The 25,591-nt window shown below is 48.9% G+C and overlaps 3 protein-coding genes and 1 long non-coding RNA gene across 5 annotated transcripts; 2 read left to right on the forward strand and 2 right to left on the reverse strand.

Annotated features, from left to right (window-relative positions):
- The first annotated feature begins 7,017 nt into the window (after positions 1 to 7,017).
- LOC135383827 (uncharacterized) lies at positions 7,018 to 8,312 on the forward strand. 2 transcript variants are annotated; one of them, XR_010420089.1, is made up of 6 exons: positions 7,018 to 7,200; positions 7,333 to 7,368; positions 7,426 to 7,516; positions 7,733 to 7,823; positions 7,894 to 7,962; positions 8,039 to 8,312. It is a non-coding gene; the product is annotated as an uncharacterized LOC135383827 (long non-coding RNA). The 2 variants fall into 2 exon arrangements; XR_010420088.1 differs by having other exon boundaries at positions 7,733 to 7,962.
- A 2,865-nt stretch (positions 8,313 to 11,177) lies between these two features.
- On the reverse strand, positions 11,178 to 13,001 carry LOC135384852 (uncharacterized). The gene is made up of 3 exons (XM_064614036.1): positions 12,200 to 13,001; positions 11,635 to 12,102; positions 11,178 to 11,377 (listed from the first exon to the last, which is right to left on the reverse strand). The coding sequence occupies exons 1-3, from the start codon at positions 12,999 to 13,001 to the stop codon at positions 11,178 to 11,180; spliced, it is 1,470 nt and encodes a 489-aa protein (XP_064470106.1).
- A 6,667-nt stretch (positions 13,002 to 19,668) lies between these two features.
- On the reverse strand, positions 19,669 to 22,388 carry LOC135384853 (uncharacterized). The gene is made up of 2 exons (XM_064614037.1): positions 20,190 to 22,388; positions 19,669 to 20,088 (listed from the first exon to the last, which is right to left on the reverse strand). Exons 1-2 carry the CDS (start codon positions 22,386 to 22,388, stop codon positions 19,669 to 19,671), a joined length of 2,619 nt encoding a protein of 872 aa, XP_064470107.1.
- Positions 22,389 to 22,429: 41 nt separating this feature from the next.
- Positions 22,430 to 24,217, forward strand: LOC135384854 (uncharacterized). The gene has a single exon (XM_064614038.1). The coding sequence runs from the start codon at positions 22,430 to 22,432 to the stop codon at positions 24,215 to 24,217; it is 1,788 nt and encodes a 595-aa protein (XP_064470108.1).
- The last annotated feature ends 1,374 nt before the right edge of the window (positions 24,218 to 25,591 follow it).

Below are 25,591 nucleotides of genomic sequence, written 5' to 3' on the forward strand. Positions count from 1 at the left end.
CGGCTGGCCCCCCTCACCAGCGGACCGGATCTTCCGGTGGCAGCTCGCGCCACTATGCAACTTCGGCGAACGCGCATCCCAGAGATGACTTCCCTCCTAGGCCTCGTCACCGTTCTGTTGCAACGTGGACCATTGTACATTCCGGACAACCAGTCCCATGGGCCTCGCGCTCAAGATGGGCGTCGCAACCCCGGCCTCTGCGTGGCGCCGACCCGTCTTCCGTACCGCAACCATTTCGAGGTGTAACCATTGAGGATTGTCACCCAGCGGATCCTTTGCTGCCCTATACAGAGGAAGAAAGACAAGCCTTGTGTCCCAGCTGCGGCGTTCCCATCATCCATCGGGCCACCCATCTGAGAGGACCCCTCCACCGCGTCCGAATGGAACTAACCCAGACCATGAGAGCTCGAGCCACACGGGTCACGGAGTCTGACCTGAGCGCCGCCATTTCCATGATCCAACGTCATCGGCCGGAGCTCCTGTTGCCCACCGAACCGCGACCTCAGCAACCACGAGCACTGGACACCGACTTGATCGATCTTCTCGAGGAAGACATGCCAGAGAACTGAGTGTGTGCTTCGACTGCTTCAGGAACGGCCTACTTTCGTGCCCGTGGATGCGGCATGTTTTTCGTTTTTTGTGAGTCCAATTTGGAGAAGGGGGGATGTGGGAAACAGAACTTTCCCTGCGAATTTGTTGTCTCGTCACGCTGTCGGGAACTATCATGTGCGGGTTATCTGCTTTTCGTTATTCCCGTCACCACGCCGGTGATATGTTATCGTTATCTGTGATTGCACGTGCCGCTCTTCGAAGTGTTACTGGGCGCGAGGATTCTTTTCCTTAAAAGGAGACCACCGTAGGATTTTGGGGCACTCCGACTCCGAGCATTGGGCATTGCGGCGGTGTGTTCGGTAAGGCTTTGTACGTGGTGAGGTATGTCATTAAACGTTTGATTGCATTCTTCCTTTTGAGTTGGTTGCACTTCCTTCTGGTAGCGAGTGGGTGGAACGGCCCCGGGTGTGGGACCGCCGGCTGTGGGAGCCGTGAGGCGGTCGCCACAAGCTAATTGGGACCCCCACAGTAATCGAGGCCCTCCAGTGAGTCACCACACTAATTGGGGAGCATCAAACTCGTGTCCAGACCACCCTGCATGTTTCCGGATGCTCGTGGTCGTAAAAAAGAAGAAAAGAGATACAAATAGAGTGGAGAGAAACAATTTATTCGAAAATCAACGATGCCACGGCAAAGAAACCGAGCAGAGCAGAGATCTACGACAGGTGGCCACCTAGTTGCAAGGCATCACCGTCATAGCTCTATGCGAGAAAGACAGGGAACAACAAAATACTAGTGGCAGGTAAAGTTGCAACACTGCTAAACAAGTCTAAACATGCGCGTACAAAACACTGGGAAGAAGGCCTAACCGCCACTGCTAAACATGCGACAGCACAGAGAAAAGGCTTAAGACGAGCGCTTAGCCCTAACGGCAGCGCACATCGCTACGAGACTCGACGGCTAACACAAGATGAAAACAGCAACAAAATACTAGGCACACACTGCTAAACATGCGACAACACGAAGAGAAAACACTACACATCGAGGAAAAGGCTTAAAGCGATCGATTAAGCCTAACCGCAGCATCACCGCGCAACGCTACGAAATTCAACGGCTAACACAAGATGACAACCACAAAATACTAGGCGCACAACGCGAAACATGCGACAACACGGAGAAAACGCTTAGGACGCTATGAAACTCAACGGTGTGGAAGTCACTGCTAAACAAGTCTAAACATGCGCGTACAAAACACAGAGAATAAGGCCTAACTGCTACGGCAAATGCTAAACATGCGAGAAAAGGCTTAACACGAGCGCGGTAAAAAACGTGCAAACATCGGGAAAAACCGCTACGGTACATCACTCACCTTTCTCCCTGCGGCGACAGAGCGTCCGCTCCCGATGACAGCCAAGTCTCAACTGACGCGGCGACAGCGGAGCGACCGACCGCACGTCTTCACACCACGAGAGCCAGCGCGCGAATGACAGGAGCGCCTCTTCACAGCCGCTACGCATGTGCGCGCTCCTAGTGCTCTCTGCACGACTGCAGCCGGCATTGAGCGGTCATCTCTTCGTGGGCGCTCCCCGTTTCGGTTTCGCTCTCTTCTTTCTCTGCGTGCACACTCCTAGCAACAACGGGTTGCTTATCCATTTCGGTTTCGCTCTCATTTCTTTGCGCGTGTTTATTTGAATATGTATGAAGGCAGCGTGCACTGTGCTCGCGTCATCATTCTGACCAATACATGGAAATGTTTAGCTACCATGCTTTACAAAATTGTCCCCGTATGCACGGTTCTTGGGAAGAAGTGGAGAATGAATGTTTCAACAAGGAGAGTCCCCGTAACGAGCTTGTCATCACTGCTTTTCGCTATGTCATAGACATGGTGGACTTTGGCAATATAGGAGAGATATCTCCGGGCCATTGCAGGAGATGGTGCGTCGGATCTACGCCCGTTACAAGAACGTCTGTATAACGGTTCCGGACGGACCCTTGGGACTGATGAGCGGACTTGTAAGCTTGTCCAACGCCGAATTCAACTACGTCTCTGCAGACATCATGGACCTTCTCACTCGTGCCATTGCTCATATTAAGTGCGCCCTGCGGAAGCAGCAACATTTGCAAGCAGTCTACATCGCGAACTTTGTCACTGATTTATTGAAATACCGTTTGGTTATCGAAATGCAGCGCATTAAACAGCCCGAATAAGTTTGACGAGACCCTGTGTGTTTTTTCACGGAAACATCTTTATTGAATATATACAAAGATGTCTCTTGAGTTGGTCGATAGATGCCTGCACGCTCCCTCACTTGCCTGATCTCACCAACAGAGCATTACGAGAAGATTAGGCGTGCTAGAAAAGGTACGGGAATCTTCATCGCAGTGCCGGCATTGCGCGGGTCACTGCACCAGCACGATGACGGAATGGTCATTCTCTTCATACACCCATTCCGCTACCACACTGCCACGATGACCTGGGCTTCTCCTGTCTGCGCGCGCGCGAGAGAGAGCATATCTCGACTAGAAGTTTTTACTTGTACGAGGGGTGTTCAAGTCAAAGCGGGACTTTTCATTTTTCGCAAAAGTAAAATGAACTTACAAGCGAGAAATTAGTTTTATTTTTCAACGTACTCTACAGCTGCACTGACACACTTGTCCCAGCGTTTCACGAGGGCTTCGATGCCAGCAGCGTAGAAATCCTTACCGGTGCGTAGCAGCCATGATCGGACTGCATTCTTGACCTCGTCGTCGCAGCTGAAGTGGCGGCCCCCAAGGAACGTCTTCAGTGGCCCGAAGAGATGAAAATCGCTGGGGGCGAAGACTGGGCTGTAAGGGGGATGTGGCAGCAACTCCCAGCCAAGTTCATGTAAGGTGCGTGTCTTGAGATGCGCGGTATGCGGGAGCGCATTGTCCTGTAGGAGGAGGACTCCTTTGGTGACGAGGCCCCGGCCGCTTTTGCTTCAGCGCCTTATGCACATCCCTGAGAACCTGGCAGTAATATGCACTGGGCAGAAAATCAACATGAACAATGCCAGCCTTGTCCCTGAAAACCGTGGCCATGACCTTACCCGCAGACGGGGTGCTTCGCAACTTCTTGGGAGCTGGCGAGCCCGGATGCTTCCACTGTTTTGACGCGCGTTTAGACTCAGGAGTGAAATGGTGCACCCATGTTTCATCGCACGTGATGATCCCATCAAGGAACGGCTGTCCTTCAGTGTCGAAATGGTACCTTAGCTCTTGGGAGATTTCCAGTCTTCTCTGCCTGTCAAACACGGAGAGCTGCCTCGGGACCCAACGGGCACTAACTTTCCGAAACTGGAGGTGTCACATGAATGATAATGTTCAACGTGCCCACAGAAAGGTCCGTCTTTCGAGCCAGTTCGAGACATGTTATCCGTCGGTCCTTGAGGATCAGGCGCTCCACAAGTTGGACGTTCTCAGGAACTCTGACACTGGGCCCTGAGCCACCCCGGCCGGGATCGTCCTGCACTGATGTACGGCCGTCTCGGAACCGTTTTGCACCACTCAAACGCTTTGCTGCGGCTAAGTGTATCGTGGCCATACTGAGCCTGAAGTCATCTGTGAATTTCAGATGACTTTACGCCTTCATTCACGAGAAACTTCATGACAATTCGTTGTTCGACGTGCGCGCTCACCTCGTTGTCGGCCATCTTGTCCAGCACGTGTCTTCTGTTTTGCACAAACTTTGGACCACCACGTGGTGAACGCGGAGGCCTGTCGCGTGTGAAAATTAGGAAAAAGAAGTAGCGTGAGCCATTTGTACACTCAGGAGACAGAAAGTCCCGGTTTGACTTTAACACCCCTCGTATTCTTGATTATATGCGCGTGGACGAAGGACTTGCTGCTTGTTCCACGGTCACTCGATCCCTGACGACCCAGTAAACCACCGATGTCCCATGGACGTCCTGAAAAGATCCCGAAGTCCTGATCCGCGAAAAATGTCCCAATGATGTAAATAAGACGTCATTCGAAACGTCCTAGCGTTGTCTAGCCAGGACGCATTTTAATGATATCGCTGGGACTTCGAAATGGCGTCCCGATCGGATGTTGATTTAGAAGTAGAATACAAACATACTTTCGATGCTCATTATATTTTTGTATCCTTATGATAACGTTCAACAGCGTGCAGCAAGAAACTAAAACAGTGACACTATTTTTTATCCGTGTTACCGAAGTGACAACACACAAAAATTATTCATCTGAATTTACAAAGAAACTCCCGACATGGTCCGAGCTTAGCAGATGTACCACAGTATCTAGCTTCTGTTTCCTTTTACTGTAGTGCTAATAAAGGTAGTTGGGAAGGCCGAGAAGACCTCGATATCTCTTGCAATATCTCCATGTAGAACGGAACAATCTCCAGATGTGCTTCCCTGCCGGAACGAGAAGACATAACATCACTGAATTGTCGCCACAATTCCAACGAGATTCAAAGACAAATCAGACAGTCAATTCGTTCATTATGTAGCCGTCAGGTACAAGTTCCTCACTGACAGAATCAGGGTTTTTGAAGAGAAGCTATACTTTCGCGACATCATGTTCCACTATGTTGTGTGGCGAAGACCGTACCCACGGAATAAAGAAGCAATTCAATGAATTGGCTTAATGGATATAAATGCTAAACGCTGATCTCCACTTGATTTAATGTAATCCAACATGTTTTGTACACACTGCACCAGTTCAAAGAATGCGAAACCAATTGAAGGAATTTGCCTAGAGTATCAATAAAACAACAACTTTATTTCTAAGGTTAATAATGAGGAGTTTCGTCGCTAGTGTGGATACCCGAGCCCACTGGCATAAAATGCGATGAAATGTGCCCCTTCACCATAAGGATCGAAGTCCTGACGTGTCTAAAAAGACCAAAAAAGCTCTCATCACAGAGTGTTGATGGGCTGGATTTCACCAGGGGCCAAGCAATTTTCATAGAGATAGAAAGGGTGAAATTCCAACTGACTAAGGATCTGAGAGAGCGCGGTTCGGGAAGGTTGGTAGCATGGACAAATAAGAAGAATGTGCCCAGGTCCCCTACGGCACCGTAGTGACATCATCGGTCAGAATAGATCAGATATGCATAGAGATTCCAACTGAGCACTGCACATGCCACTTGAGGTGGCGGTTGATACCGCGGCGTCCTTTAGCCATCCAGTGATGGTTTAACCCCATCAGAGTGACATCGCGGTGTTTCGCGATGGGTTCCCGCGTCTAATACCTTGGCCTGCAGCGGCGATATCGGGATGCTGTTTCTTGTGACGAATTTCCCTTCCATCCCCCTACGCGTGCACCTTGCGGCTTGTGAGAAATGCTGGCGGTTGTCCAGATATTTGAAAATTCTAGACAACCGTCGGTGCTTCTGACACCTTCAAAGTCTTGTAAATCCCGCCCGGACTGTTGGATCGAGACCAAAATTCAGGTCCGAACGGGCCTGGATTAGCTGTGTGATCGCGCAAATCACACAGGAACTGATCTGTAGTGGTTTCGAACTTGTAGGCGGAGACGCGTTAGTAAAATTCGTTTTTCCGAACTTCAGTGCCCTTGTTGGAAAGAAGTTCGCCTCGGACATGGTTCATACTTGGAGAACCCACTGTTCTCGACGCGGAGCACGTGATAAAATTCACCGCGTCTCTCTAAATTTAGCAGTTCTCGAGTTAGAGGATTCCGCGTTCACACTCCTCCCAATACATGGGACCAGCGGCTTCCCCCCCCCCCCCAAAAAAAAAAGCCTTCCCGTTGCTGCCACATGGTCATGTTTGCCTTCGTTAGGATGGTCTCAATGTGCTCTTTCCAACAGCGTTTGTCCCGCAGGCGCGCGATGTTCCGTTCTCCCGATATCGGCTTAAGAGCATGACGAGCTGCGAGGCTGGCTAGAGCCACCCTGAAACGCTTCCCACTTTTCAGTGTCGTAAGTCGATCACCCGATGTCCGATTTAGTCGAAATTCTGTGTGCGCGTGCTCTGTTCCCTGCTCTACAACTTTCCAATTGAGACCAGCCGTCGATTTCCAGTGGTTAAGACGTCATTCTCGAAATTCCTGACACCGACCAGCGTTCACCGATTTTTGTCCCTGTCTTCAGGCTTGAAGCCCACGGCGGATCCGACTTCCTTTTAATGGGCACACGCACTCGACATGGGAAACGCGTAGAAACTTGCAGCATCTTTCTATCCCTCTCGGTTCTCGAGTTAGAACACCGTGGCAACGGCGGTTCTCTGATACATGGGCCTGGGGCATTTTTTTCGATATCCGGTTCTTGCTGGCGTAGGAAGGTGATTGAGATGTGTTTTTGAAGAGGAAAACGTCCTCTTTCCGATAGCGTTGGTCCCGTCTTCGCGCGACTTTCCGTTCCCTTGCTACATCCCGAGGAGCGCCTGGCGCTGGGGCATGGCCTGGCGGGCAGGTGGCCTTCCTGCCGTTTCTGCGCTGCGGGCGGGGCGGCGTCCATTTCGCTTGCAAGCTTCGTTGCGTTCGCACGCCTTTTTCTGGCTCCCGTTGTCTCGCGTTCCGTCGTTGCTCTGGTGCCCTGGACTGCTGTGAATGTGTTTTTATGCCCTACTAGTGTTGCCTGGGGGTGCTTTTATGTGTGCACCCTGGAAGATAGGTCCAGAAGCCTTGCGATTTCTTAGATTAAAGGTTAGTTCTATGTTTGTACGATTCGTGCAACTTTTGTTTGGTATCATTCCTAGCGTGTGGGTTCTATTACTTTATGCTAGCAGTGTGATTATTACCATTCTGATTCCTATTACCCTATGCTTTATCTTTCAGCTAAGTGTACTCGTGACCCTACCAGCACTTTTCAAGGTGAAGATGCAACATCGTCAGTGGCCCCGTTACTAATGTCTAATCTATGAATTTCAGATACTTTCGACGTATTCATTGCGGTGAACAACGCGGTTGGGACAGCACACTCACGACGTGGGAAGGTCACAGAAATGTTGAAAGACATCAGGTGAGTTACGCTAAAGTGCGTTTCAGAGCTCTTCAGTGACTTGTGTTAACTGCGAAACAGATTGGGCATACGCTTCACCCGTGCAACTTCGTCATGTGCTCCACGGCAGCACAAGCCTTTACGGCTCTGCCACTGTATGTAAAAAAATGCTGAGTGATTTTAATAAAGAATTTGCAGGGAAGTACAATGTGTCGCACCCTGCTGACTCTTTTACAGATGTGTGGAAACGTCGTAGCGGATGAATGTGAATTATGGATCTCCAAGTGGCGTCCCCCGCGTCATTTTCAAGATTTTACCCGTTTTGAAGGTACGTAGTGAATGTGCGAGGCATTCACGTTCCTACTACGTGGTTATCCATGCGTTTCCCGTCTTCGCAGGCAATAGGGCTGTTGATAGGGAGAATGCTAGGCTACTGCAGACTGCAACCATAGGCGCTGTGTCTAAAGGTATGCGTATACGTCGATGCGTACTTCACAGTGACATTTTGCTGTAGCAGTGTTTTTGAAATTACATTTCTTGCAGGTTAAGCTCACATGACGCGGCAGGGAAGGGAGTCCGTGGCGAAAAGTGAATATAGCCGAAGTTGGATAGCGTTAATTTTTGCGCACGAAAGGCAAGCTGGACACATCGCAAATCTCCAGTTGTACGAAACACAGTGCAGCATGGTCGTCGGTTATGCCAGTGCTTCAACATATGTTTCGGCGTCGCACTTCGGACATTGCGGGCGTATACCTTTAAGTTTTTCCCCTTGTGGACCGATGCTGTGTGTGTGCATGGACATCATGTTCTCAATAATAATGCGAAAAAAATGCTGGTCATGTTACGCTGTGATATAATACCTGGTGAGGTAATACCATGCTATGACGCTCAGTTTCATACGAAATAAAGTGTTTGATCTAATGTTGCTTGTTTGTGCCACTGATACGCACTGCTGTGCGGTGTTGATGTAATGTTCAGAGAACGCCAGTAAGCCTGGCTAAGGCACGGGAAAAAGGTCCACTAGAAGTCCGTAAAAGGTCGTCATTGACGTACTATGGACTTCCTTGGGACGTGCGCGGATGTTATTTTGGCAGTTCTGAGTACGTCCCAAGTATGTCAAAATTATGTTTCAGGATGTCCTCAGGATGTCTTCATCGTCCTGAGGGTAACATCATGTAGACGTCCTTGGGACATCGGTGGTTTACTGGGGATGCTCTCTTCCTGGTTTTTCGTTGCTACACAAAGAGAGAGTACTATCGTAATCCTATACGCATCAAAGCGTTAGCAAAGCTTACAGTATTCAGCTTCCATAAGGGAAGGAGTGTACGGCATCCACGAAGTAGCGCTTGTCGTCGTTGGGGACCAAGCTCTTCTTCAGTCTCGAAATGCTGTACATCGTTTGCTTTATACTCTGGATGGTGCACTGCTCCCTGTGGACAAGATACATCCCTGTTACGTACGCAGGATATCATGATCTGAATGTTAGGATATCCTGAGGACCAAGCCAGAGGTCCCATTTACATTCAGAGGACATCCAGGAGACCAGGATTTCGGCACTAAATACACGTCGCAGGAACGTCCCTGTGACATAACTTTTTGGATATGTGACCAATATGGGACGTTGCTCAACCACCTTTTGGTCAACGATTATATGCATTATTAGACCGCACATACAGCTGCCACTGACCCAATTCAGCTACATGCACTCCTGGAAAGGCACTAATGACTCACAAAGTACGCACCAATAGCCGACACATTTTATTTCCAGATTAAACAATTTTAGAATATATGTGAAAGACGACAGGAATGCCAGCTTGCTTGACCATAACCCACGACAAAAAAAAAAAAAAACTGCCCTCACCCTAAAGACGAAGAGGGTGCAGGTGCTCATATGACGATCCCCCTCCGCAGCGCGCAATCGGTGCACAATATAATCATTGGCACCTGTCGTTAGCCGTGCATACGAGCTACTATCTATATTGGCATCGGAGCGGAAGACCAGCCATTCAGCCTGGCTCCCTCTAGCCGCATACAGGTTGAACCATATACTGAAATACAGTTTTTTGAGGGAAGCTGATTATGTGTAACAGGGTGTAGGGCGCGAAACATCTGCAACGGTGACGAGAGTGCTTCTTTGGATTAACTTAAGTCTGCGACGACGCTTAGTTAATCTTAGTTAACATCTCTGACATCCCTGCCTATCATATACTGTGTTTTTAATTCAAGCTATCCTTTCCAGTTTTTTTTTCTATTCAAGCTAATGTGATTATCGGCTGGATGCAGCTGTAATGCCGATAGGTCTCCTCCTTTGCTTGAAGTGTTTACGTAAATATTTTGTACATTCAGCAGCACGTGAATGATAGAAATATCTAATGCTCTTACTAATCCCCCACACTTCATGCTCTTACAAGTTAAATTTTCGACTTGCTATTATTTCATGCACATTTAGTCCCGGTATTCGATACCCAAAGATTGTGAAGCACATATAAACCATTACATACATTACTTATTTGCATTACTTACGTATATTACTCCCATTACATATGCCACGCACCTACACAGAATCATTCAAAAAATCAATTGAATCAAATTTATTGAACTTGTTTCTTTAAAATTGAGTCATTCTTCTCGTTGTGACATATCCTGTGGTCCATGTCCATGGGATGTCGCAGGGATGTACAAGATATGAGTACCTATAACGTCTTATTGTGTATATCCATGCACCATCCATGTGACGTTCGAGACGTCTGTGACGTTTGCGACATTTCTGGGATGTCTCAGGGATATGTGGTGTCCACTGGGCTTCTGAGAGACTGCCTTTTCATAGAACAGAGAACCTCGGGACACTTCGTGCAATAAGTGTTTCCTCACCACATCTTCCTTAACTCTTTTCGCTCTAGCGATCTGTTTGTGTGTCCCAACCAAGTGAATGCTGTACATTTTGGCTCGGATGGCTACGACTTCCTGAATAACACCACCTCCCGTCTAGTCTTTGAAGTACCCCATCTGGTTTGCGTGCTCGTCGTTGAAAAGTGGGTGGTCCGGTGGATAGGAGGACGAATCTAATTCGTCCTCGATTTTCATCAGCTGCTCTTCCAGGCTCGCACACGTGAGAGAAAACATTATGCTGTTCGTATCGCCATAGATCAACTGCACTGGTGGTCAAGCGAGAAAAGAGCGACTCGTAGATGAAGCTGTACATTCGGACTTTGAATATCTCTAAAATGGCAAAGCCCACGTAAAGGGAGTGCGTGCATTTGATGCGTCGCTGTTTCATCTCGTACAAGATGCACTTGTCACTCAAAATTTGGAAATGCTGACTGTCGATGGAGCTAGCTTTTCGGAGTGCACTTTCTTTGCGTAGGCTATAGCATGCCTCTTCATACGTCTCACATTTTGTATCGATTTACTAAACGTACTGTTCGACATGGTTTTGTACAGAAGACACTCGAATTTCGTGGTCGTGGCATTCCTCAACGCGACATTTCTCTGCACGAAGGTTCGCAAAAAATTGTCTTGGAGGAACGAGAGGATGCTGTGAACACGTTTTATTTTCATACCCAACCTCACATACAGAGCGAGTAATGCATAATGAACGACGTAGCGTTCTTTGTCGTAGCATGTCAGCAAGAGTTTCTTTGTGGGAGTGCCAACGCATGTTCGTTCAGCGCCAACGCGCGTTTCAAGTGTTGCTGGTAGGGGAGAGTTTGTTCTCGTCCACGCACCTGTGTTCGGGTGCCAGGGGAAAATCCCTGGTGAGTGCGTGCAGTTCTTCGGGATACGACAAGTCTACCACGTAAACGTAACCCACTTCCGAATCGTGAGGAATGTTGAGAAAATCGATCTCGCTCCACTTCGAAGGATCGGCCCACTCAAAACCACCTGTCAGAAGATGGAAAGTCATAAAGTCACAAACTGTTCACGTCGAGGTACTGGATGAAAGTCTTTTCTTGCTCGGGTTCGTAATCGTCGCACCCATCGTGATTAGCCCGACAGTATCTGTGGAATCTGTTACAAATGCCTCCCCCTGATTCCCTTCTCGATCGTTTCGTACATCTTGTGATTGCTCATGAGCTCGAGTTTGACTTTGGTGAGCTTCAGAACGCTGCTTCACGCGTAACTGGCGAGGGACACTGTACGTAGGATATCCATCCCATCTGTCTCTAGCACAATCTCTCTGAAATACAGCACGACGTCGCAGAGCTGACAGGCGTCGAGCATGACATAGAGACGCGTGTAACCGCCGAGGTTCTTACATTCGAACAATTCGAAAATGTCGAGGGCGTACTGATAATCCTCGTCCGTGATATTTTGCTCGTTCATGACACTTTTGAAAGCTTCCTTTGGCGGTAGCGCGGGCAAATTGTATGCCTCGAAACTGTCGACGAAGGTGTAGGGATAAATGCCCTTCCTGAGGAGGTGGCGGAAACGGTTACCAAACATTTGGCAGGTGCAATGAAACGCACTCTCGCCGCCGCTGGTGAGGAGCGTTTCCATCAGGTTAGACAAGGACAGGTTGAAAAACTGCATGGTATCGCAGAAATGGAGATCTCCAATGTTGAACCCTCTTATCTTTTCCGAACTCGAAGCTAAGATCCACAGTTCACCTACATTTAGAACGTGCATGTGGTGGAGAAGGGAGCTGAAATCGTATTAGGTTGTGCACGCACACGACGAGTTCGGTGTTATGACACGTAAGGTTACACATATCACACAGCGTCGCGACAAAATTCGAAGAACCAGGCTCTACGAAGCAGGTGTGGTTGTGATGCGACACCTTCCGCGTATGTCGGTTAAATTCGCACCCGCAGAATTCGCAGTGCGTCGCACTCTCGTGTCGAAAGTGGTCTTCCATACTCATGACCAACGGCGAGGGACAGCAGTTCAATCTATCGATTTGATCGCTTAATCCCTTGAGCGCGAGCAAGCATTTTTCTGGTGCGTTGGGTCCCAAATAGCCATCTAGGCCTACTATTTTTCGGTCGCAACTTCTCACTACAATGAAGCAGTACGAGCTCATCCTGTGCACATTCACGGCGTCCTTAACGAGTGCATCCTTTTCCAAAACGCTCTCTGTGCCTAATACCGTGAAATAGGGGTGCGAATGCATGTACTGTATCTTGTTGAAGAAGACGCTCTCCCCCGCTTTTGGCATTTCGAGAATTACTTCGCTTATGTCTTGACACAGACGTTCATGCTGCTGCAATGCCTCTCTCGTCCCATAACCGCTCGTGCATTTCTCGCAATAAAAATAGTCACTTTGTCCAATGAAAGTGCTAAATTTTCTGATTCCATAGAAATGTTCCCTAACCTCGAGCAGATGGACCTTATTCTTATAGAGCGTGCAGGGAACCCATCCGGTAGACATCGAACACGTCTGCTGATCGAACACGTAGATGTACACGGAGATTTTATTTTTTCCCTCCCACAGAGTAATGTCTTCGTAAGTGAGTAGGAAGCAGGGTGGCCAGTACGTTACGCGCGTCTCCGGATTCGAAGGATTCATGTATTCGTGGTATCTGACATAAAGGTTTGGTTTGCTCCTCAACGGATGCAAGAGTGCCAGCACGCTATACTTGAAACACTCGTTTTCGTGATTCTGTGGAAGTTTGACGTTTGTGAGAGTCTGTTTTTCTTTTCAACATTTCGAGAAGCTCGATCGGGCTCTGAATCCGCTTCGGTTTTAAGCGCGTTAGTTTTAAGTCGACACATTGGACGTCGTTGGAGGTGAAACCAGACCCTTCTCTCGCATAGTTTTCTACACGTCACGAGGACTCTGCGATGGCAGCATTTATCGCGCCTTCGATTTCTTGGTGGTTATGAACCACCCTCATGTGACGGTTCACGTGAAGGACATGAGAAGTCAACCCGTTGGCTTTTTCCTTAACCAATGAGTGCTTTCGAGCACAGGTAAAATTTGAAAGGCATGGGATACTCTTTCAGGACGCGCGTGATTACTGAAGCTATGAGATAGAGTCCCAAAGAGTATGAGAGAGTATAGATAGGGTCCCAAATCGTCGACGTACCGTAAGAATGTTTTTCAGTTTAATATCGATATTAAACCGAAAACATTCTTACGGTACGTAGACGATTGCTTCTGTATTTTGAAGAATTCCGATGTTGACGAGTTTTTTGGCACGCCTAAACCGCATCGAGCCATCCATCCAGTCTACCGTGGAACTCGAGAAGGAGAACGTTTTGCCTTTTCTCGATGTACTCGTAAAGAGAGAAGGAATTGACCTAAAGTTCACCATGTACAGGAAACCGGTGCGGTCTCCGAAACCGACCACGTCCAACTGACGACCAGCCCTGTCAGACTAGACGAATCACCATGCCATATGTGAAGGGAATCAGCGAGTCTCTGGCATGTATACAGTGGACCCTCGTTAATTCGAACTCGAGGGGGCCGGGGTATTTGTTTGAATAAACCGGAGTTCGAACTAACGGGAGACGCTCTCCTGGAAGGGGGCTTGGGCCCAGGGAGCGCATGCAGATGTGTCGCGACGCACTTCGAGTCGTGTTTTAAGTTCGCGGTACCGGTGTCACTTCAAGACGCATTTATATTGGCGTAATTCAAATCGTTACTGCTGCCGAACTCCGCCGCTACCGCTGTTAGGCCGCGTACCCACATGCGGAGAATCTGCGCGGAAACGCGAACGCGGCGCGGTAAACTCTTGCCGCTGTGCGGCAAAAGCCACCTCCGCTTGCCGCTTTTTGGCGATCGCGCAGTGCACGATTTTTAGCGGCATCCGCACATGCTCCGCCAATCAGGAAGTAACCGGAAGTTGCGTGCGTTCTTGTTTTCTTCCGGCCTCCCGCACGGAAAACATTGACAGCGTCGTTGACTGGAAGGTATGTCGCACTGATGCACACGTTTTTCAGCCGGCGAATTTATGACGATGGAAATAAAATGTCATTGCTGCGCACATTATAGAGCGTTGCGTTAAAATGACTTTTTGGGTCGACACTGGAATAAAATTTGGGAGTGCAGGTAAGTAAAGTGTAAGATATTGACTGTCATAGTGTCAGGAAACATTGTTCACAAGAAAAGAATGCGCTATCGCCACAGCGAGTGAACCCAAAGCCTGCGTTTCTTGCGTCTGCGATGCTGATTGCACAAAAGCTCAGATGTGAGAACGGAAACGTTCACTAGTCAGTAGCTCGACTTCGCTGTCGCCCGCCATCTTTTCAAGCTTTCGCTGTGGAGAGTCGCGGGCGGAGGCAGTATAGCTGGGGCGGCATCCATACCCGTCCGCTTGCGGCAGGCGGTTGCGCACATCTCTACCGCATGTGGGAACGCGGCCTTACGTTCCCGATGCCGAACCGATGGTACGGCGGAGAAAACTCCCAGAGCGTCGCGGCCGTTACGACTTTGAAGGAAATACAGGACTTATATGTTCACAAGAATTCACTTACAGGAACTATTAAGCAACTTAGGGTTGAAAGCAGTCAGTATTGCAACTGTTTCCTTTAGCGGGACTGCCCCAAGAACACGCTGACATCCCTCACTTATCCTGAGGATGTCATTGCGGGACAGCGGTGACATCCTGGGAATATCCCCACATGATCCTCAATTTGTTAGAAAAGTGTTAGAATGAGACTCCAGAGATGGTCCTAGGGACAACATCTGGGGACAAGACTGGGATCTCAGGAGCACTATATGATCATGTCAAATTCTACAGTAAATCTGCTTTCATTTCTCACTTTTAGAAGTGTGCAGACGTTTACAGTGGAAACGGACTCTCTCTCTTGCAGTTTTCAACCTCGGCCAGCACCTTGTCATTTTCCGTCTCTCATTTTTTATTGTTTTTCGATAACGAACAATGGGTGTTGTAGTATAAAAAGCAAAAAAATAAAAAATAAAAGGTCATGTGCCACTAAGTGTAAGAGTAACACAGCCAACTTTAAAAGGAATATCCAACAGTGGCATTTCCTTTCGCAGATACAACATATACCATGTATTGCTTAGCTTGAGAACTCTCGCATGTGCGAGAGTCTTCCTAGCATCGCTGTCAAAACCAATGGTGAGGTACCTAAGTTTAATTCAATTTCATGTATAAGTAACACACCAGTGACGAATTCCTTTGAGTATAAGAATACAACCAAGGTAGCGTCCGTGTTTCCTACTTAGTTGATTTAAAACATCCAGCGAAAGTCGAGCACGTGCTGTAATATGCCATCACTTTCCTGTATCTTCCACGGAAATGCTCCGTGCAGAATCCTGTCAGGGACCTTGCACGGATGTTCATGGCAACAAGATCACAATGAAGTGTCTAGCAAGCTGTATTTTATCGCACATTGAACCCAGTGCATGAAGTGTCCGTTGAAATCATTCAATTTGTATCCCTGTATTTTTGTATTTACTCTTTCTATTCTACTATTCTCTCTTTGTGGGTTTTGTAGTTTATACATGATCACTGCTGATTTGGTTGCATTTGGTTATGAGAAACAAACCGAAACACTAATTAATGGGCGCAGGCATAGAAATGCACATCGCATTATTAAACTAATTTACTTCTCCTATATCTGTCCTCGGCTGGCGGCCGCAGGATGTACGCAAATGACTATCACTGGAAGATCCCATGATGACACTCTCGGGATCTCCTCCGGACATCTCATCATGGACGAGGACGCGATGACACTTTGAGGACGTCCTGAGGATCGCGAGTGTTGTTTGGGAGCATCGCTTTTGATTCGGACACAAGTTCAAGCGTGGTATCCGCATTTTTCTTGGAAGAAAAATGGTGCACTGTCATATCCAGCGCCGATGCTACATCATATGCACTTGGTAAAGGCACTGGTTCGCGAGACAGGTTCACGGCTTGGGTCGTCTGAATCTTCGTCGCTACACTCCGCAACGGTCCTGGCTGGCTGGCAACGCGCCGTCGATGATGTCCGCGTCAGTTAAGAGCCCAGTCTCCACGCCGTCGTCTCTGCTGACATGGAGCAAGTTAGGGAAATAAACTATTGCAGTGAACGGGTTGTAGAACGATATTGACAGCCACGAAGTCATAAAAATGAGTGACGGCACGCGAACACACCTCCTCCACCCTTGACGGCCTCAAGAGGAAGTGAGAGAAAGAGGAGAGGGACAAAGGGAGAATGCAAGCGTTCGCGTAAACTCCTTGCTGTCGTGAAGAGGAGAGAGCGTCCTTGAACAGCGCAAAATGCGGAAAGAGGACGGGAAGCGTACGCAAGGTCAATAACCAGGGAGGTAAGGGACGCTGTGACCCGTTCTTGTCTGACGCGCCAGCGTTGTTGGTTCGAATTATGCGGTGTATACGCTCCTCTGTTTGAAACCGGGTTGTCTCCCCATTGAAATACATGTGGTTTGGACGGGACTTGGACGAGAGTTGGAATTATCCGGAGGTTCGAATTAAGCGATTTCGAATTAACGAGATTCTACTGTACTAGCGAAGGAAGGAATACGTGTGTCTCACAAACCCGTCTCAACAATCGGACACTATATACTGCGGCCGAAAGATCACCCACCGAAAGAAAAAGCACAAGGTGTAGTCTATAAAATTCCATGCACTAAATGCAGCGCATCATATATCGGCGAGACAAAGAACTTCCCCGAAAGGCTACGGCAACATAAGAATGATGTACGGAAGTCGGACATCGAACGAAGCGCTCTCGCTGAACATTGTCAAGTTCGAGACCATCCTATCGACTTTCAAAACGCCTGCATCATCGACCTTGAGGGTAATCAGATCAAAAGAATGTTTGTAGAGTCCTGGCATATACAATCCACACCTGGAAACCTTAACCGATCTGTTGGAGCGTTACCCACCGTATACGTCAGGGGCCTCCATCACGTGACTGAAAAACGATCCAACGACTCACGAAATTCGAACCACGGCAAGAACGCTGCTGCCAACGACCACTACATTCACCCCTGAGGAAGGAGCTGAACTGGCTCCGAAATGTTGGGTGTCCCCGTCCTGTACCTTGGTTGGAGATTTTCGTTACTATCATATATAGAATACACTCACACAGCAGAGCCGGCCAACTTACATTTTCCTCCACGAAACGGCTCACGTCGTGGATGGATGGATACCCCTCATGGGCTTTCGGTCAGTCATCGTAGAACCAGTGCACCTTTTATAGTCGCTACAGTGCTCTCCTCCTCCTCGCATTGTGACGGTGTCGTCTGTACTTTACCCACCCCACCTTCCGTCTTTCGCGCCTCTTTTGTTGCAATGTTGAAGATGACATTGATCCCTTAGACGTTGAATAAAACATCACACTAATGTCTAGCTAACACTCTGGTGCGTTCTAGGCCGACTTCAATATGGCGTCAAGAAGGCCCCAGAGTGCGATTCGATCCCCAGGAACCTACGCGCCGGTTTATCGCATCCAGAAGTGCTTGAGGTGTAGCCTAATACCCAGGAGGCAGATGTACTTGCAAAGATCGAAGGATTTTCGTCTTGATCGTGAAAGATAATTGACGCGCTACGGGGAGAGAGATGCGTAGTTTCTTCGTGTCCCTCGACGGGTGTGAACTGTAGCAGCTTTAAAAAGGGTTCTGGAACGTGCAACTCTTTCAGTGTTTTCAGAGAGTAGACGTTATCGCGAATTCTATTTAGGCGTCCAGCTTGTGCGACTGGAAATACTTGTTGAGTGTGTTACATAGGAACATGGTTTCTGAATTCAAAGTGACGCCCTCGAAAGCGATGGGTGCGGCGTGCTGCAATAAGACGGGGGTGGCTTCACGTTCGCTCATTTTGGGAGGCTTCACCGCATGACCTGCTTCGCGCGATGCCAGCGACGCGTGCAGCGCCTGTGCGAGGCTAGGGTCCAATTCCACGGCTTTCACGTCTACGGGTAAGACGAAGTTGTATCGCGAATTATTGTACACGAAAGAAACGTTAAATTCCAAAACGGCTTTTTCCAAATTCCTCTCGAGATCCGAGGTGGCGCGAAAAGTTCTCCCGGCTTCGACAGTGTCCTCGAAAGAAACCTCGATTTTGCGCATCTTGCCTTTGGTATCCGATGTTTAAAAGATCATTGCTGATGCTGAGATCCATCAGACCGACTTTATAGCGATTCGAGAGCTGAAGCGGACTATCGAAAGCTACCGTGAAGGCATTGAGTTTATTCGACGGAAACTTATTCATGCTGGCGTTCGAGAGGAGGTGGACGTAGATGTCTGACGTCATTTCCCAATCTTCACCACGTCATTGCTCGGAACGCGACTGTCGTGTCCTCTGTCGTAACCGAACAAGCGAACCAAGGAGAAACTCTGACCGTTTACTTTCTTCTTTCTCAGCACTTTCGTTACTGCCAAGGCTGATTGGTGTCTAGGGTTACGACGAGTACCTCCTCCGGGTAGAAAGGTCCGTCCACTTCCTTACCCCGATAATCCTCCAGATGCACAATGGGAGGGGATGTGTCTTTCAGGTGGGAGACGGTGAAAATCTGAGGCGACCAACTTCCTTCTGAGCTCTTTTAAAAACCTTTTCTGTGCAGTAGGACCCTCACTTTATCCACGACTTTGAGCTTCTTTTTCACGGAGGGTACGACGGGCTTCCCATTTATTTTATTGAACAGTTAAAATTCCTTTTCGGGTGTGACTTCGAACAGGCTGATGCCCAATGTCCTGTGTTTGGTGTTGCTGTAGTCGCGCGCGATCTTGGGAAGTGCGGAAACAAAGTGGTATTTTCTGGTTACTCTAAAATAACGGACTATTCTGTCGCATAAAGTCCTTATGACTCGTTTGGCTTGTGAAGCTTTGATTAGAGGTGAGAAGATGGGATACATGAGGACTTTCTTTCTTGACGGTCTTGTTGTAGAATTCCCCTCCTCTGTCGCAAAAGATGCGTGTAGGAACGTTACCTCCCCGAAAAAGTCTTATCATGGCCTTTTTCATTTCGGCGGGGCGTTTCGTCTTTAGCAGGAGGGTGCGCAGAAAACGGGAGAAGGAATCAATCGCCACGTGAATGTAGCGGTAGCCACCATTGAACCTCTTGTATTTTGAAAAGTCGGCGAGATCCATTTGCCACACGTCGTTTATCTTGATCGCGATGATGCGTCTCCTATTAAACTTTCTTCTCACCGGATGATGTAGCATGTAGGCGTCCAGCTTTCTGAGAATGGCGAGAGCCTTCTTTTTGCTCAAGTGATGTGCTTTTCTATAGCGGTCCACTCACCCCAAACCACCCTCTGGTTTCTCATATCCCTCCATAAGGCGTCCACGCAATTGAGTCTTGCTGCTGCTGCTGCTGCTGACGCTTGCGAGATTTGGGGAGGGAAATCAGGTGCAATAGCTTTGAGACTTTGGGGAACCAGGAAGGTTTCTTCCCCGTCTTACGTTGCAACAAATAATTGACGAGTGCGTAAACAGAGGAGTGCCTGATGGGCTTGCCCGAAACGGAGACACAACCCTTGTGATCACAGGAAATAACCTTATTAAATTCTGAGACGACCCTTTCCGCTTCCTCTTCATCAACCTCTGGAGAAAGGAGCAAATAATCAAAGTCATTTGTAGCATCAGACGTCTTGATTTTATTGTCGTAGGGATCGAATCCGTACTGCTTGAGTATGCGATACCGTGCCTGCAGTATGAGTTTCCCTTTGACGTTGTCACTCTCCTTCGAGGAAAGAATGTTTCCGATGGAGCCGGTCACTTCAATTCACTTGGCCATTGGCGAAAAGGTTCAACACGGGGTAAAGCAGGACAGGAACCACCAACGAAAGAACGCCCTGCCCTCGCTACTGAGAGAGATAGCGCTTCAAACGTTGCGGATTCTTGTGAATCTTTTTGTAGGCGAGCCGACGTAAGAAGCGTTTGTGCTTCTTCAAACACGCGAATGTGCCTGATAATCATGGCTGTGATAGGGTGGTTCGAGGGCAAGACTATAGGATGCTTGACTGCATCAGGAAAGACACCGTACTGGAGACGTCCTTGCATGCGGAGGATCCCTTCGTCGTCGTGAAACAAGGAGGCGTTCCGAAGAGAAGTGTGGGTGGTAGGCTGCAACCCAAAAGCCTCACGTTGAGCATTTCTAATCCAATAGTGCTCTGCCGCATTAATCTCTTCTGAACTTGGCATACCCCTGTCCTTGAGAGAAGGGCTCCTGCTGTTGTGGACAAACCGTAGCACCCATGACGTAACCCGGAGCAGTCTGGAGAACGAGCTGTACTTTCGTACTTGCAGGATGGGCTCGTTGATCACTGTCATCACTGCGAGAACGTCGGGGGTCTTAGCCTCGGAGTAGACATCTCCTGGAGCATTGGCTGTAGAGCGCCAACCTGGCGGCCAGGATTCAGGACTGCACAGCCAACTCGGGCCATTCCACCAACACGTAGTGTCCAGAAGGCGTCGGCATGACACACCCCTCGTCAAAAGGTCGGCAGGATTGTCAAGACCAGGGCAGTGTCTCCATTGGTGGGTTTGCGTAGAAGATTGAATCTCCGCAACGCGGTTCCGTACAAAAGGTTTCCACGCCGAGGGAGATCCGTGGATCCAATGCAAAGCAACCTCCGAGTCTGTCCACAAGATGGCTTCCACATCTAAAAGGAATAACGTCTGCTGGACAAACTTAAGCAGTCGTGAGGCTAGAACGGCGCCCATCAACTCGAGGCGTGGGAGGGACATTGCTTTCACCGGGGCGACTCTGGTTTTGGCCAGCAAAAGACATGCTTCCAATCGGCCTTCGCCACGTTGAGAAACCAAGTAAACAGCTGCTCCGTAGGCCTTGGTGCTGGCATCGCCGAAAACATGCAGACTCCTCGCAACCTCCGTCAACGGAGCTGTGGCACCTGTTAGCTTCCGAGGTAGCCGGAAACGAGCCAGACTAGGCACCTCTTGACACCAATTACTCCATACAGACCTTATGTTGTCAGGAAGGAGATCGTCCCACTGAAGCTTAGCAAGCCAGATGCCTTGCAGTAGGATCTTGGCCGTAACGACGAACGGCGCCACGTAGCCCAGAGGATCAAAAATCCGAGAAACAGCCTGAAGCACGTAACGCTTAGTGGCAACCGGACGTTCCAGAAAATCGGATAATGATTTCATGGAGAGCTGTATCTCATCAGAGTCGATATCCCAATTGAGTCCGAGCACCTTTTTAAGGGAAGTGGTGGATGATGAAGCAGTGCCTTCCGCTTGAAATAACTTCCACAGGGTGCTGTCGTTGCTGGTCCATTTGACGAGCTTCATCCCAGGTTCAATAAGGATGTCACGCGATTCACGGTAGAGCATATTTCCTTCGTCAACGGAATCCACGCCGACAACCAGGTCATCCACATAAAAGTGACTTGATAGAAGAGAAGCCGTTCGAGGATATCGTGAAACCACAGATTGCAAATGATGTCGGATAGTGGCGGCCAACAAAAACGTGCTGGACTTTGCGCCGAACGGTACCCGCATCATTCTCCAAGTCTCAATAGGAGGCAAAGCCTCGTCTGCCTTCGGCGCAGTGGCGTACCAAAGAAAGCGCAAAGAATCGCGATCCTGTGGATCGAGTACGATCTGTAAAAATGCTTTTTCGACGTCAGCTGTAAGAGCTATTTGATATGCCCTGAACTGAAGGAGCAAGTCTAGAACATCCGGGTTCAAGTTGGGTCCAGCGTGAAGAGCTTCATTTAAAGAGATTGCACCAGATGATTTTGACGAAGCGTCGAATACAATGCGTACTTTAGTCGTCTCCCGATCTCTTCGTATGACAGCATGATGAGGCATGTAATATATAGGCCCTCCACCGGTGTTCTCCGTCTCAAGTACGCGCTCAGCATGTCCATTTCCGGCTACCTCAGAAGCTAACAGGTGCCACAGCTCCGTTGACGGAGGTTGCGAGGAGTCTGCATGTTTTCGGCGATGCCAGCACCAAGGCCTACGGAGCAGCTGTTTACTTGGCTTCTCAACGTGGCGAAGGCCGGTTGGAAGCATGTCTTTTGCTGGCCAAAACCAGAGTCGCCCCGGTGAAAGCAATGTCCCTCCCACGCCTCGAGTTGATGGGCGCCGTTCTAGCCTCACGACTGCTTACGTTTGTCCGGCAGACGTTATTCCTTTTAGATGTGGAAGCCATCTTGTGGACAGACTCAGAGGTTGCTTTGCATTGGATCCACGAATCTCCCTCGGCGTGGAAACCTTTTGTACGGAACTGCGTTGCGGAGATTCAATCTTCTACGCAAACCCACCAATGGAGACACTGCCCTGGTCCCGACAATCCTGCCGACCTTTTGACGAGGGGTGTGTCATGCCGACGCCTTCTGGACACTACGTGTTGGTGGAATGGCCCGAGTTGGCTGTGTAGTCCTGAATCCTGGCCACCAGGTTGGCGCTCTACAGCCAATGCTCCAGGAGATGTCTACTCCAAGGCTAAGACCCCCGACGTTCTCGCAGTGATGACAGTGATCAACGAGCCCATCCTGCAAGTACGAAAGTACAGCTCGTTCTCCAGACTGCTCCGGGTTACGTCATGGGTGCTACGGTTTGTCCACAACAGCAGGAGCCCTTCTCTCAAGGACAGGGGTATGCCAAGTTCAGAAGAGATTAATGCGGCAGAGCACTATTGGATTAGAAATGCTCAACGTGAGGCTTTTGGGTTGCAGCCTACCACCCACACTTCTCTTCGGAACGCCTCCTTGTTTCACGACGACGAAGGGATCCTCCGCATGCAAGGACGTCTCCAGTACGGTGTCTTTCCTGATGCAGTTAAGCATCCTATAGTCTTGCCCTCGGACCACCCTATCACAGCCATGATTATCAGGCAGACTCACTTACGGTTGTTGCACGCTGGCGTCCAAGGAACACTGACCGACCTACGGGAGGCCTACTGGGTCATTCGAGGACGGCAAGTGGTAAAGAGGGTGGTGCACGGCTGTCGCGTTTGCAGGCGAGCGAAAGCCCGCGCGTGTACTGAGATTGCTGGTCCCCTACCTCGGGACCGAATATCAGCTGCAGCGCCATTTGATGTGACAGGAACCGATTATGCTGGGCCACTCTTTTACAGACCAGCCTATGAAGAGAGCAATGTTTCAAGAAAATGTTACATCCTCATCTTCACTCGCGCCGTAACTAGGGCAGTTCATTTAGAGCTCACAGAATCTATGACTGCTGAAGACTTTTTGAAGGCCTTCAAGAGATTTGTATCGAGGAGAGGTGTGCCAGGAACAGTATACTCTGATAATTTCCGCACCTTCAAGAGTGTGTCCCGTGAACTTTCCGTTGGCCAGCTGTCGCAGGATCCAGATGTGAACGGGTTCCTTACAGTACATCGGATCAACTGGAAGTTTATCGTTGAGCGCGCTGCCTGGTGGAGAGGCTTTTGGGAACGCCTAATAAAAAGCGCCAAGGTGTGTCTACGGAAGATACTGGAGAAAAGCACCCTAACGTACAGCGAGCTTGCCACTGTTGTCACGGAGGTGGAAGCCGTTCTGAACTCACGGCCCCTGACTTATGTTTCCGAGGATCCAGACGATCTCTCCGTGCTCACGCCTGGTCACTTCCTGGTTGGTAAACGTATTTCAGCCCTTCCCTACGAGCCTGTAGCCGACGTGCGTTCGACGTCAAACCAGCTGCGGCGACGATGGAAGTACCGCGAGCGCTTGATGGAGTCGTTTTGGACTAGATGGACCAAAAAAGGAGTATATCCTGTACCTGAGATCCGCGAACATACGCAAGCCACTTTCATCGTGCAGCGTCAAGACAGGGGACATCGTTCTCATAGCCAAGGAGAATGCGCCTCGGGTGTCTTGGCCCCTTGGCCGCGTTGAAAGTACAAGAGAGAGCGCCGATGGCCGCATCCGATCTTGCCAGGTCAGGATATCAGGGGGCAAAGTTATCTGTAGACCAATTCAACTGCTACACAAGTTAGAGGCAGACGAAGATTAATTGCTAGGGTCTCTCATCTGCTTCATCGACATCGTCAATTCAGGGGTGGGAGTGTAAAGAAAGATGACATCATATCGCGTAAAATCATGGCACGGATCTCGTGAATTGTGATGCTTCCACCATCTTCATATTCATTTAAACGTTTTGCAGTACCCTTGAACAGACGTCCTCTCTTCTTGTTACAATTGTCTGGAGCTAGAGCCACCTTTCCGTTCAACACATTGAGACAAATTTCGGAGAGGTGTTTCATGTCGGCCGAGGAAGAACGTCTCAAGACGTCCCGACGGCGTAGAGGGGGTAGAGTGGAGAGCACTTTGAGTAAAGCGAGGTGAGGCTGGAGATTCATTTCGGAGCGTAGATATATTGACGTTCTTCTGAAAAGATTTTGCTACACGACCTGTGATCCTCGTGCGTATAGTTGTGAAGATCCACAAGTAAATAAGCATGGGGTCACGACATCACTTGTTTATATGCGTCCAGAAAATACTCCAATCTATTTCTGCCGAATAGCTGTTGCCCAAAATGTTCCATCTGGTGGACGCAGCGCACGGTGCACCACAGGACGACGTAACTGGCGTTGTAAGATATAGTTCTAAAATGGCTACTGTTGAAAAATATGTTTTGAACGAGTAAGAAGGTCAACGCGTTGGCGTGGTGAGAATCCTGAATGAAAAGATCGGTAACCTTTTTCAAGGAATGTCAGAAATTCAAGGAAGCGTCAGTCATGTGATCATCGACGACGATGAGCGTAGCGTGCGACGTGTCCCACTCTCGTGGTAGCTGCTTGGTAAATTTTACACAGTCCCCAAATTCGTCCTGCATGCTCGGTGAAACCTATTTCTGCACGTAGAATATTTGAGAGGGTGGCTTATCCACGACGTCGTTCAGGTTCCTCAGCACGTTTACAACGAACGTGGATTTACTGCACATGGAGGGACCACTTAAAACACAACGAAAAGGATGATATAAACTAAAAGGTTCCGGAGAAGACATGCTGCGTGTGTACACATTGCACGAAGAAAAAGAAGAGACTGAGTCTCGTAGAGAAATGCATCTCTTCTATTTACACGTAGTCCTATAGATCTGAACTGCGTTCTCAATACAGATTATCCAGGCAAGTTGGACCTATTTTTCGTCAGTCTGTCCGCCACTAAGATACGTAGCATCCTAAGCCTTTTCTCCGTGTTGTCGCATGTTTAGCGTTGTGCACCTAGCATTTTGTGGCTGTCATCTTGTGTTAGCCGTTGAATTTCCTT

The sequence above is a fragment of the Ornithodoros turicata genome, chromosome 2, assembly GCF_037126465.1.
Source record: "Ornithodoros turicata isolate Travis chromosome 2, ASM3712646v1, whole genome shotgun sequence".
In the NCBI taxonomy this organism is placed as follows: Eukaryota; Metazoa; Arthropoda; class Arachnida; order Ixodida; family Argasidae; genus Ornithodoros; species Ornithodoros turicata.

Coding starts and splice junctions, on each gene's coding strand:
- LOC135384852 (XM_064614036.1), bottom strand. CDS start 13,001: ATGAATCCTTCGAATCCGGAGACGCGCGTAACGTACTGGCCACCCTGC. Junction 12,103..12,199: donor CGCGACGCTGTGTGATATGT/GTAACCTTACGT, acceptor TTCTAAATGTAG/GTGAACTGTGGATCTTAGCT. Junction 11,378..11,634: donor AGATGGGATGGATATCCTAC/GTACAGTGTCCC, acceptor ATCTTCTGACAG/GTGGTTTTGAGTGGGCCGAT.
- LOC135384853 (XM_064614037.1), bottom strand. CDS start 22,388: ATGCTTCCAACCGGCCTTCGCCACGTTGAGAAGCCAAGTAAACAGCTG. Junction 20,089..20,189: donor CGAGGGCAGGGCGTTCTTTC/GTTGGTGGTTCC, acceptor CTTTCCTCGAAG/GAGAGTGACAACGTCAAAGG.
- LOC135384854 (XM_064614038.1), top strand. CDS start 22,430: ATGTCCCTCCCACGCCTCGAGTTGATGGGCGCCGTTCTAGCCTCACGA.